Source organism: Pyrgilauda ruficollis, unplaced genomic scaffold (genome assembly GCF_017590135.1).
Source record: "Pyrgilauda ruficollis isolate IOZ18807 unplaced genomic scaffold, ASM1759013v1 scaffold19, whole genome shotgun sequence".
NCBI lineage: Eukaryota > Metazoa > Chordata > Aves > Passeriformes > Passeridae > Pyrgilauda > Pyrgilauda ruficollis.
Genome location: NW_024518095.1, coordinates 938079 through 951864, shown reverse-complemented (window position 1 = coordinate 951864; position 13786 = coordinate 938079). Strand labels below are relative to the sequence as shown.

General features: G+C 37.2%; 1 protein-coding gene across 3 annotated transcripts in view; it reads right to left on the bottom strand.

Annotated features, from left to right (window-relative positions):
* Positions 1-13786, bottom strand: part of TMEM117 (transmembrane protein 117) — a 179782-nt gene that overhangs the window by 33565 nt on the left and 132431 nt on the right. For all 3 annotated transcript variants that reach the window (XM_041465644.1, XM_041465646.1, XM_041465645.1), the window contains exon 6: positions 1709-1868. In XM_041465644.1, coding sequence (XP_041321578.1) covers positions 1709-1868 — 160 coding nt within the window. The remainder of the gene's footprint in view (positions 1-1708; positions 1869-13786) is intronic.

Genomic DNA, 13786 nt, shown 5'->3' with positions numbered 1-13786 from the left:
GGAGATATTCAAGAAGTGTCTGCACACAACCCTGTGCAATGTACTCTAGGATGACTCTCTTGAGCAGGCAGGTTGGACCAGATGACCCACTCTGGTCCCTTCCAATCTGGCCATTCTGTGATTCCATGTGATTTAATATTTTGCTCTCTCAACATGAAATTATTGCAGTAGCAAGCTAAAACTGCATTTTAAATAAAACATGCCAACATATTTTCACAGTCCAAATAAATAAATTCAAGTAAATAAATAACTTCATCATACAAATATCACTTAGAAATGCAATTAAAAAGAGCCTCTTGCTTTGTGTTATAAAAATATGAAAGAGTACTCAGGACAAGCTGTTTCACATAAGATTTTTCTCTGTATTCAGCAACTCCAAGATCAAAATACTGGGATTTCATTTATCAAAGCTAAAAGGATGGTTTAATACGAATTTTATATGAAGACATCTCTGTTTTTCTAGCCTGCATGCAATATCAAATTCAGTATAGCTTGATACATTTTCATTCATACTTTCATTACAGCTCTGTAAAGTACAATAATTTATTATACATTCTCTTGAATCTTTTTGAAACATTAAACAAAACGTAAAATTCAAAGGTAGAGGAAACAGAGCACCAGAAACCTTACGAGAAAAGCAGTATTATGAGAAAAACAGTATTTCCTTTCTTGTCCTTCCAGTTCTAACCACGAACCATAGTGAGCACTGGACATTGGAAAACAACACTGAACTACAGGACTCCATGCACCTTTCAAATCCTAGTACAGCAGTGGTAAAATCTGAGTGCCACCAGTGTTACCTCTATGATAATTACTCAAGTAATAGATAGCTTTTTTAAGAGAACTGAGTGTCTCAGAAACACTCTCTGCTGGCAGAATTAATAATATTTTGGAGAGGATGGACCCATTGGTTCTTTTTATATTGTTTGCTGACCTTCAGTTCAACAGACTAACATGTCTAGGACTAAGAGCAAAGTCATGGGTCTTCCATGCTTCTCTTCCTTGCCTCAGCCCAAATGACATAATTTTTCACAGAGCTTTGGGTTAATTATTCACACAAAGCTCAAACCACATACAGATGCAAAGGGGAGAGCACAGTATCACATGAAGAAGGTTTTTGGCCACATATTTGTGACCCAGACTCATTTCTTTGTAGGTAGATTGAAAGGAGCAGACATCAGGCAGATTACAATGAATCATCTCCCCAGTTAAGCTTTCAGGCAGAAGTCATTACACTACAAGGATCAGTCATCAAGTAAAAAATATTCATGTGAAAGTGGAAAGCTGAATCCTAATAGCAAATACTAATTTTCATCTATTAAAGTACCTTAGTGTATAATATCGTAAATGCTTGAAATCTGGAAGTATTTATTTCTTTTCTGAATTTATCTCATCTTCCTAAGAGAAGATTTGAATTTACGAAACAACCAGCTTCTGTTTCTTTTCCTGATGGAATTTTGCAGAAAACACTTTCTAATTTGGAAAGTCATGCAGTTCTTACCTAGCACTCTAAGAGAAATCACCAGTATTTTTGCAATAAAAGGCCAGAGGCCTTTTTTGCCAAGTTACTGAGAATGATGTTAATAATAGTGATTGCAAACTAAACATTTATTCACCTTTTCGTAGCCCTAGCTAAACACCATTTGCTCTAGAGGAAATAGAGTGATTAGGCAGCCTCAACAGCCTGAGTGGAACATTAGGAGTGTACCTGCATGACAATAAGAAGGTCAAACACCAAGATGAAAGAAGCCAAGAAGGCTCTTGAAACCTCATCACTTGGCAGAAATCCACGATTCAGCTTGTCCCAGCTGATCCAGTCAGTAGTGATGACAAGCACAACTACAGAGGTCAGAGTAAACAGAACCGTCCTGGAAGGAAGAAGAAAAAATAGATCAGAGAGAATACAATAGTAATGAAGATGCATCATTCTATTTTATCTGTCTTCTAATGGTCAACTAGTATTTTATCAGCACTTTCCCAATGATGAAAACCAACTAAAGAAAATTAAGTGCACAAACAAATCTTTTAATTTAAGAAAGAAAGCAGTCAGCTGTATCCTTAGTGAAAACAAATTTAGTAGCTAGGACTAAGCATGCTGCAAAATTAGCTGGAGATATCACTCTGGTTCTTCATTCTGTACTTTTCACTGAAGATGAAAACCAGTTAAGTAAATAAGAGAGAAGTAAAATGTACCAAGGCCTGCATGATCTAGGCCAAATTCAAATCAACTAATTGAGAAAACATTGTCTAAGGCACCAATGACATTAGAACCTTTGAAAATGTTTTCTGAGCTGTGGGAGCTGGAAGACACTAACTGTGAAGTTAAATTTTTATACATGTCTCCATTAAAAAAACATTCAATACAATAATTTTTTTTTTTTTTCAAATTCTGGAGATTATAGGAAGATTTTGCTTTGTGTTTTCTAAGATGTCCTTCATAAAAGTTTTCAACAATGTTATGACTTTTCTGAGAAGTCAAAAGTGAAAAGTGAATCACAAAAGTATTAAGGCCTCTGTATAAATGCTACAAGAATTCAAGAAGACACATTTAACTAATTCACACAATTTTGAAACACAGTATTTAAGAAAATATCTTTCTAAACTATCCCTGAAAAATACCTCTGCATCATTTCCAGCAACACTTTGGTAATACCTTACAGAGTTGGCAGCAGTGACTGATTTAATTTCTGGTTCCATGGAAGCTGGAAAATTTAGTTGGTAATTTAAGGGTGAGCAAGGCTTCTTCCAGTAGCCATAGCTGTCAGCAAAGCTGTGCTATATTAGTGGCATATCAAAACCTGCATGCATGCTCATGGCTAAATAATTGTGGCAGGATTTTTTTTCTACAGCAATAATGTCTCATTTTCTTCAGCCACTGAGGGTTGTAAAATAAAGCAAAGAATATTTCCCATTACATTTCCAAACAGGACCAATGCTCAGCAGAGGGAAAAAATATCTGTACACCAGTAGTCCCAGGCTACCAGTCTGTATGCTTTTCTTTTTATACAGCAGCCTTGTCTATCTGTGAGAAAACCAAATATGCACATAGGCAATTGTATAATACATTTGGACTCATAAACATCATTCTTCTGTGACATGATGGGCTGCACTTCTTCAATATAATGAGACACAAAATTACTTGATTGCTACCACCTTTATGTTGGAATAACTACTTTCGTTCTTAATAAATTAACTCAGTTACATGCAACACTATGGTTGACGCCCCAACAATTTCGCTCAAAAGAATTATGAGCACCTAGGCAAGAAAAAAACAGTAAATGAGGTACATTAAATGTAATTAGACCTAAGCAATAGTCAAGCTTTCTTATCCCAAAACATTTGCTTAGCTACCATCTCAACTGTCAGTACCTGAACCTGACTGACTTTTCTACAAGCTCCACTTTGGTACATACACAGAACTTCGCAAAGACAGCTCTCTCTCTCTTGCATATAGTCTCTTGAGACGCACAGAAGTGTTTTTCCCTACTTATTTCACCTTCGTATAATATCTGAAATTCTCATGGTTAATGTTCTTACTTTACCTGAAAGGTTCTCCAGAAAGAAAGCAATCCTCAGCACTTGTCTGCTGGCCAAGGCACACTCCCCTAGCCACTAGGCACCCTGATTTTCCTTGACCTCTTTCTGTGGAACCACCTCTCCTGGGGCAGAGGAAGTTTAAAACCATAATTCAAATCTGAGTATTTTGCTATAGGAAGTATATACCCAGAAGTTATGCTCAAGACTATTCTGCCTCAGTCCTCTTGAATTATGCATTTGCATTTTGGAGCAAGAGTTCAAAGCATGGAAGATCAGACTTTGGCATGTAGGCAAGCACAGGGAAGCTTATTTTTATTCATGCTTTGTTGGCATGCATGCAAAGACCCGATGTGTGTGCTCAAGTCCTGATTTCCTTGAGGAAATGCATATGCACTTAGAAAATGGCTTTGTTATTCATTCTGAAATGTCAAATGGGGGGGAAGGGAGCAGAAAATGGGCTGCTAATAGAATAAGAAAATGCGACACCAACAAATAAGGTTAGAAATAGACTTTCAAAATGGTTGCATTAAAGAGCATAATTAGTACTCAGTTGTATTTTTGACCTATGATACTGGAGCACAGCAAGATATTCAATACGTGCTTTTGGAGTTATTATAAACTGAGGTTTCTTGGGTTAGAGTTCAGTTCGCTTCTTGTGAAAGTACAGTGTCCTGGAGATTAAGAAAAAAAGATGAGGATTTCATTTAACTTGTCATAACTTGTATTGGATAAACCAGTGTGGGCTGCCCTGCTATATCTAGCCCAGTGTAGTTTGCCCTTTATTCTGCAATGCACATTATTGAGAAAGAGCTACACCGTCAACCTATTCCCCACATTGCTGGCAGGACCTCTCCTCATTACAGAAGGGGAAAGACTACAAGGTGAAGGGCAAGAGAGGACTGACTTTTCTCTGTACCAGGCACTAAGAAATGCAATTTCTGCCTCTAGTTCACTAAGGAAATACACTTTTATATTTCACTTCTAATTCTAGTTTGCTGTATTGAATGATTATGTGCCCTGGACACCTATTCAGCTGCAATAACACACATTTTACAGCCTACTGCATACTCCTTAAGAGTGCAAATAAACACTGTCTAGACCAATAGCATACTGAATAGTTAAAATTATTAGGTAGGTCCACAAAAGTCACTACTGTGCTTATCACTGCCAGTGATTATTTAAAATCCCCAGTGCTGCTGGGGAGGGATAAAAAGGGGGAGGCTGAAAGAGAAGAACTTTTACTGCCAGAAACCTCTCAAAAATAGGCAATTTTTTAGACTGTATCTCTATAATAATCTTTGATTGCCAGGACTGTTGGGTCTTGAAATTGTCAAATCAAATCACTCATGCCAAACTGAATCCATACTACAGGCCCATTTGTCAACAGAAGACTAATCTGGTTCTCAAAAACTTGGCAAGGTCCAAAACAGGTGCATCTTCCCTTCTGCCCCTTTCCACAACACTTTCTTGCACTAAAAGCTTTGACCAAACTGATCAACTTTAAGTCTGCCCTCCAGTATATTATACATTATGACAGGTTGTGAACTAAATGGACCAGAAGCCTGAGCAGGTTTTAGGCACTGGTGGTTGTTCCCTCATGGCAGAGAGGATCACAACCTAAACCTTGTAGAGAGGAAACACAATGAGCCGCTGCGATCTTATGTCCTGGATGCTTGGAGACACTCTCTTCTGCTGTTTAGCATGTCCTACCTCCCTCATGAGGAGCTCCTAAGCAGAGCCCATGAGCCACAACTCATCATCTTGCAGCCCCAAGGCAGTACCACAAGACCATTCATAGCACATCCCCTCCAAATTTACACCAGAAGCATCTTTGACTTCATCCAGCCACACTCACAGGAATCAGTCTCTTATTTGTCTGTACTGAGTGAAAAACTGAACAATCCAGAATTTGTCCCTGGAAAGAGAAAAGACAATCTAATAAATGTATACATGTTCACAAAAAAATTAATGTTGGAAACAAGAACTGTTTCCAATCTGAGTCTCATGATTCTTCATGTCTAAATCAGCAGGGCAAAGTATATAAAAAATGGATTCTGGTCTGTGATGGAACTTCATTTCTCAAACTGTAACATAGAGAAAATGAAGTTTTTCTTTCAAAGGTTAAACACAATTCTCTGCATAACACTACCTTCCCTTTAGTTGTGACTTTGAGCTGCTCATTTTTGGAGATATTTAGAAGTTTCTTCTCTTACATGACCCTCTGCTAAATCTTTTGTGGTGCTACAGCTTTGATGATCAGATAGTAAGAGTTCTGTTACGACCAACTGAAGAGATGAAAGACAAACTAGTTATTTTCCTCATTTTCATTTTGTCTTTTTCTAGAGACAAAAAACATTATCTTGCCCCTTGACTACACCTTTTCCCAAAAAACAACCCTACCTGTGCTTAGTAAAAAGTAGTTCTTAGATTTGTATAACAGCATTTTGAGAACTTTTCATGTTAATTTCACACATAATTGTCACTAAGCTGGGTCATTTGTAAATCATGAAACATTGTTAACAAGGATCCTGAGTATTGCTTAAAATGATGTTCATTTGGGATGAACACATTAGACAGGACCAAGAAACTGGTCAGTCACACTCCTTAGGGCTGCCCTTAGTGGGAGAGGGTGTCTGCCATTACTGCTGTCCCACCCACATCACACTGCCACTTCTTGGCATGTCTCTGCACTTCCTTGGGGTTTCCCCAACTCAGAAACCACTCTCCATGAGTCACAATCTCTCCCTCTGCTGTGGAATGCACCTGCACTGGCTCTGATTGCCTTGGCAACTTCTCATGAATGTACCCAAATAGTTGCAAATATCCTGTGAAAATAAATACAGAAAAGGAACAACAAATTTTACTGCTCTCTATATTTAAAAAGGCTTTCCAGTCCTCAGGAAAGAAAGATAATCCATTGAGTCAAATACTCTACATAATTTTTAATCTCAGAATCAGCACTGGCCAAATATACAGTCAGACAGTGTACAATAACTATAAAGAACAATGCTACTGCAGATGTTCATATACAAATGCCAACACTTTTTATTTCACTTGTTTTAATTAAGAAGGGCTCTGTTATTTAATCTGTCAAAAATAGCAACACTAAACCCATTCAAAATAAAATATTTAGTCTGCCTGTTGCCTGGTGTCAGAACCACTTCTTCAATTAAGCAAATAAGAGGGACAGATGCTCTGGTGGTGGAAAGCATCTGTGTTCCCTGGAGCAGCATAGCTTCAATCCTCCAGCTGGCCACTGCTCTTCTGCCCCTATGGGACAGTTTTCTGAAAGAGAGAGCAGGACCTCGAGATTTCTGTGTTTACCAGCAGCTACTGCAGTGCCACAGAGTGCCACAGTTGGTGCTGAGGATCCCATATTCACAGTGTTTGGATAGTGTGGGCTGACCTGAGCATGCATCCATAACTTTAGCACACTAGGTGAGATCCCAGTGTCCACTTCAGATGTATCCAGAAGAAATCCTACTTGTGTACCCCAGAGCAATCCATACCATTAACCAAAGGGGCAGGTGTAGAGGTAACTGGCAGGTCCACCCCAGAAATGTGCTACTGAAGTGAATTGGTAATACATACGGACTCTAGAAATCTAGGAATATTTAGAGAGTTAATTACATTGGACACCTTTTGTTAAAATAAGGTGTTTGATCCTGATGGAGATAAATATGTGGCAGAGATATGGAGCAATACTATATCAGATTTCAGAGCACCATACTCCCCATGGCATGCTCTGCAGGCATGAATAAGTGGGAGAAATTACATTAATGCAGATTACCATCAATGAGACTTAATTATCTGAAGTTAAATATCAATTAGAAGAAAATGGTTTATAATTCAAACGTTGAATCACATTATTTTTTAAAGTCCTTGTCACCACAAAAGTGTATGCCTGACTTCTGTCCTGTTAAAAGTAATGTGTAAGTTATTCAGCATTTGCCAGTAACTACCTGTTCTGAAACACTTCCTATGCTGTGTATGGCTCATAACTACTTATCATTAGCAGATGCTGCACATTTTGAGAATCATAGGTTCCCAGCTGAGTGTTCTAAACAATCCTTGTCATTCTGACTGGCTGGACACCACAGAGTATAAAGGATGCTCTGAAGTAGCAACATTGGAATTGTTTTTCTGCTTTTTTATATATTCACTTACTAACACTATGGGTTTTCCAGATCAGAAAGATGTAGGAGAAGCAAGGCTGAGGCTTTGACGGGATTGACTTGGTATGCCTTTTCCAGCCAGAGTGTCCCTAGAGCTTAAGGTTCTTTGAATCTCTCAACCCTAACCCTAAGTATAACCCTAATCCTAACCCTAACACCAGCTTCAGCTCTAAACCTAGCAAAATAATTTCCAGATGAGAAAAGTGGAGGCCCAGCAAGACTGGGGCCTTGCAGGGATCACCTTATCTTGCCTTTTCCAGCCCCAGATGTTCCGGGAGCTAACCTAACCCCAACAACCCTTCCCACAAACCTTGCTTCACATCTATCTTTTGCCTGCAACAGTTTTGATTTTATTAGAGTGTATCAGTATGATTCCAGAGCTATTTGGGATTTTTGTACAAAGATTTGTATAAAGCCTGAAATTACATTTATGTTAATATATAAAGGAAACATTTTGCTATGTTTCATGTAATAAAATTAATAAGATTAGGTAATGTAATCACCTGGTGCAATATCAGAATTCTAGAGCATCATATTTTTATTACAGGTAGAAGCATCTTAGAGTTTCCTTTTGCCACACCATTAATTTACTAAAATGAAAGTGTTATCTATTTCAAACAGCAGCTCATTTAAATTAAACTCATCACCATAAGCTTTACATTTCCAATGCCATTTCCTATCTGTGACACGGAAAGGCAAAAACAGTTTATGAAAGTTCATGGTCTTACTTGTAAAAAACATTTTCAAACACTATCATATGAAAGGTAGCATAAAACTCACATGAATGATATCCAAAGAACTCTATGTTCAAATTCCAAAGTTAGAAGTTAATTGCTTAACTCCAGCAGAAACCATTTAGAAAAAAACCTGAACCAAAACAGAAAACCAATCACAATTCTATATAGGGTAAAGAGAACCCATTTTTCTGTTTTACTTTCAGATGGATACATGACTTATTTTATCAATGGGATGGGGAGTGGACTACAGCTGCTCAAAAAACAACAGAAAAAAGATTTTTAAAAAATATTTTCAGAGCAACAATATACCTTAGGATAGACCTGCCTGGCAATTAGTCAACAAAAATGGTGTATATTCAGACAAGTGCAGTTCATCAATACGCAAAATTTACCTGTGAAAGGGATGATTTCTGTAATGAGAGGGAGGCTGTGTCAGAACCAAGCACAATTCCTGCACCTCATTGTGGCCGAGGAGCTGGGGCAGCAGCTCAGTAACACAAGATAATACAAACAGTGCAGAGGCCATTACCTGTTCTGAGTAAGTCAGACCAGCTATTTGAATATTGGTGTTAATGAGACCAGCTGGATGCAATAACAAGAAGATTTTCACACGCTACAAGGTACTGTTTGTTCAGACTCTCTAGCTAGAGCTGGTCTGCTCAGTATACATGAGTCATGATGTGACATTAGTCATGAATCAACAATTCTCAGGATTTCCTACACCCATGTGTCTTAGTGCTCAGTTATTCCCAGTCCCTGGCTAGAGTGAGGTAAAGGCTGTTTATCATGGGATAAGACATGGGATATATGCCAAAACATACAGAACAGGGACTTTGGCTTTCATGTTTCCAGCATCCTCAACAGCTGCTACAAAGGGTTATGAGAAGAAGATGTTATTGGCCTCCATTTCTCTGTTATCATGAAATACTCCATAAAGTCTTAAATACATTGCAATGTAGAACAGAAAAAAAAAACTTTTGAAATGGAAAAGATATATGTTTTAATATTTAGAAGGAAAAACCTATTTCAATTGCATTTAGGTGATAATTGAAATGCTGTTCTAAAAGCCTAAAATTAAGCTTTTCAGTCCTAGAGCAGGAGCTAAAAGTATGTCTCAACACCTCTTTGATTTTCCTGAATTGAGACACATCATTAAATTCTAGTTTTAGAAACAAGAAAGAGTGTAAGTGTGGCTTTAGCACCACATTTTCAATCCTGTCTATGATCTGCATTATTTGGATTTCTAGATGATTGATTTAAGACAAACTGATTAATTTTCAGAAGACACTATAGAAAACATCTAAGTAAGAAAAGTGGTAAAAATTAATTAATTAAGTGATTCTTTAACGAATAATTAATTACTTCTGAATTGCTGAGTTTACCAGCATTGTTTCTGTTCAGAGTTTATTTAATCATTAATGGAACTTTAAACCTGATCAATGTTTTACTATATAAACAACACTCTGAATGTTTCCTCCAGGTTATTCTAGACTCGTATTTCTTTTCTGCATTTAAGTTATTCAATTTTTTTTCTGAAAGCACACTGAGGTCTGCTACATTTCTTCTAGAGCCAAGCAAAAAAAAAGATCATTATTTTTTTTAAAAGACATTATTGTTACATATGGGTTAATTTAGTGCAATTAGAACATTTTACAAGGAAATCAAAATCAGCCAGAAACTTAACCATAGAGGGTTTTTTTTCAGAAGTCTGCCTGTGAAATAACATATCTAAACTCTCATGACAGTCAACAGAGATGTAGTGTGAGATTTGGTTGCCTAAACCAAATCTAGTTTAGTATGATTTCGGGTGCTGTGGAGTACCTTGGTTGGTCTTCAAATCTCACAAAAAAAGGTCTCCTCTGAGCCCTGTGTCCTGTCCACCAGGCCTGTGCACTATTTCAGTACACCAAAGCATTTCAAATTGTAGCCAATGCCTATGCTTAGGGACCTGAATCCCACCTTTATTCAAATGATGGAATGTGGAAAATTATGCAGGTGACTACAGGTAAGTTTCTACTTGTGGCAAGCTCAGTGATGATCATCTGCATTGACCAGAGCTCCACTGGCTGTAGCAGGAGCTGGCATGTTGATAGCCATGATCAACACAATAAACACCAGACACCTGAACTCAGAGCTGGATCTCAAAACTGAAGTCAGTTCTTGATATTTTTATTTATTTAAATGAAAAGCCTTTGTATTTTTGAATTGAAAAACAAATATACTTTATGTAGGAATTAACAACACTCATATTTGAATAAAATAATGGAAAATTTATATTTAGAAACTATCAAATGAAAGCAGTCACTGAAAAGTTGGGGTTTCCTTGCTTTTTAAAACATATTTTAGAAAACTGAAATGATTTCACATACAATTTTGATGCAGCAGCCATAAAATTATCCTCACAAGTTTTTGGAAAAGAAAACAAGAACAGACCCCATAAAATTTCCCATAGTATGTGTGATTATAAAAGTATCACTCTATGGTTCTAAGAGTTACAAAGCATAAAGGATAAAAAAGGAACTTTATCTAAGCAGAACATATGGAACATGTTGTCCTTGCCACGATACTGTCACGTTGCTACTCTTAGAAAACATCTATAAGTGGGTGGGAGAGCTGTACAGTATACACTTACATTGTCAGGGCTTCTCAGACAATATATTACAACCAAAACTGAAATTTAAAATACAGTTCAAGTTTAGAATAAACATAAAAGTTTAATAGCTTTCTATGTTCTAGACTAGATTAGCTGTACAATTTATCTATACACTACTTTTATGGAACAAGAAATTTCTCATTATTTTAGGGTTCATACACCATCATATCTATGGGATATAGGTTCTCATTCATCAAGACATTGCTTTTCACAATTATATCTGTGCAAACCCTATCACAGTAAAATATAATTGCAATTGTTTTGAACTGCTCTTCAGGTTTTTTTCCCCAAAGCATTTTAAATAAATACCGGGTCTTTCACCCAACAACTTGATTATATTTTGATTAAACGTATTTCCAAAACAACTGCAACATTAAAAAAAAAAAAAAAAAAAAAAAAAAAAAAAAAAAAAACCCCCTTTAATTTTGTTTCCTGAAAACCACATTTTTATGTCAAAAATCTTTCAAATTTTACCTCAGTGAGAAAAGGGAATTAGTAGACAGCAAGCTGAGTGCATGCCAGGCATGTCTGCTGGCAATAAAGTAGTTCCAACAGTGTCCAGGGCTGCAATAACAGAGGCACAACCAGTAGATCAAGGGACATATCCAACTCATATCCAGAATATCACTTCCAGTTTTTGGCCAACAGTACATAAAAAGCACCAATAAATTAAAGTGGTGTTTTTTAAAGTGGAGTATTCTAAAGCTTTACTGGTTAGGGGCTGAAGCACTTGTCCCATGAAGAGAGCCTGGAGGATGGGAGAAACTAACAGCTGCCCTCCACCAAATGCCTCTGGGGAGGTGAGCAAGAAGATGGAGCCAATCTCTTCCAAGAAAGTGAATGACAGGATGACCAGAGAATTTATATTATATATATATTATATCAACTCAAAAGTTCTCTAGAAAATAGAAGTTCATATACATTATTTTTCACAAGTTAAGCCAGTTCCAGTATAAGGCTGACGTGTCTTCTTAAGAAAAAAAGAAAAACCACATGCAATTTACTGTGATTTTGACTTCCTGGAAGTCAAAACCTTTCTAACAGCAGAACAGGACTAGAAATAAGATTTAACAAAAAGAAGTTAATAAAAAAAAAAAACTTACCAAAACACATCCTGACAGCCAGTGCTGTTCCAATAATTACATTCCCAGCTCTGTGACATCGTGAATATTGTCACTTTTTCAGCAGAAGATAAACAGAAATTTCCAAGAAGAAGGTGCATCAGGTGTTATGGCTAAATTTGTTAATATGCCCAGATACATACTGGATAAACTTTGGGTTTTCCAGGAAATAGTTATCCCCCTCAAACAGAAACTTTTCAGTATTTCAGAAAAAGTCCTGTGTTCTATCCTGAGACTAATCTGCACTCTTTTATAAATTGTTCCAGTAAACAGAAACCAGATAAATCCTTGAAGAAACAGCAATATACAGGGAATTCAGCAAAGATGCAGTAAAACCCAGGCTAAAGCCTGTCCCACACCTGCCCTGCAAAGAGAAGTGCAGGGGCTCAGATCAGCAATCATCCTTGTGGATTGGATCATCATGCTACTGGCGACTCTGAGGAGACAGGGGTCTCACTACTTCTGATCAGAAATTCCTTCCCACGGATGAGAAACATTTATCAATGAAAGTTTAACCAATAATGATGCTGATTTGAATGTTTTGATTTTCTTAAAATACAGCAATCAAAAGCTTTATTGCAGGATTCCCCAAAAAGTGTAAGCAAAGATCCCTTTCCTTCAGAAATAATTTGTCATCCTTTACCTTCCAGTCTTGGTCTCTTCAACTTCTAACATCCTAACAAGTAAGACTTAACATTAAAGATGCTCAGAATTTACCATCTCAGTCACATAATTCTATGCTGAAAAAAAACAAAACATTTCCTTTTAGCTGACACTCCCTCATTGCAGTCAGTACTCATTCAATTTTAGACCTGTTTCTTCCTCCTTACCTGTCCACTTGACCTGACTTAGTTCTGAATATATTTCCCTGTGGTTTGTAATTTGTAACAGAGCCCCTCTGGGCCTAAGATTTGATGGGTTTTTTTGTTGATCTGGGACTAATGCAAAGGACTAAGGACACCTCAGCAGGATTTAAGGCAGGGGAGTAGTACCAGACTGCTGAATGACACTGCAGATCTCAGGCAGTAGGGATTCACAGGGATTGCTAAAAGCCATCAGTTTTCTTTTTTTTTTTTTTTTTCCTGGGATGTAATCAGAGGCATTTGTTTCTTCTCCCACAGTTTTCTCTCATGGATCTGCTTTAGGGTTATAACCATCTTTTAGAAAGACTTAGAGAGTAAGTGATTAATCACACCTCTTATACCTATCCAACAAGGCAATTCTTTCACCAGACCCAGGCTACAAGCTGGGGACAGGCCTTTTATCTTGCCCATAAATAGATGAGCTGTCTGGACAAGGGGCCACATCTAGGTGAGGTTAGGTATCCACCCAGTTTATCTCCAGAGACCCAAATAGTACATCAGATTTTGCTTTGCTTGCATGATTGTACTGTGCTCAAAATAGTTAAGCTGTGGCTAAAGTGACCCCAAGTTTAATAGAGATTGTGCTAATCAAATTTTGTAAAACATATATTCCATGTTTATTATTCTCTTAAACACTTTTACTCCTTACTGTGTCCCCTCTAGTTTTACAGCTCTATGATCATTTTCTTCCTGTAAAATA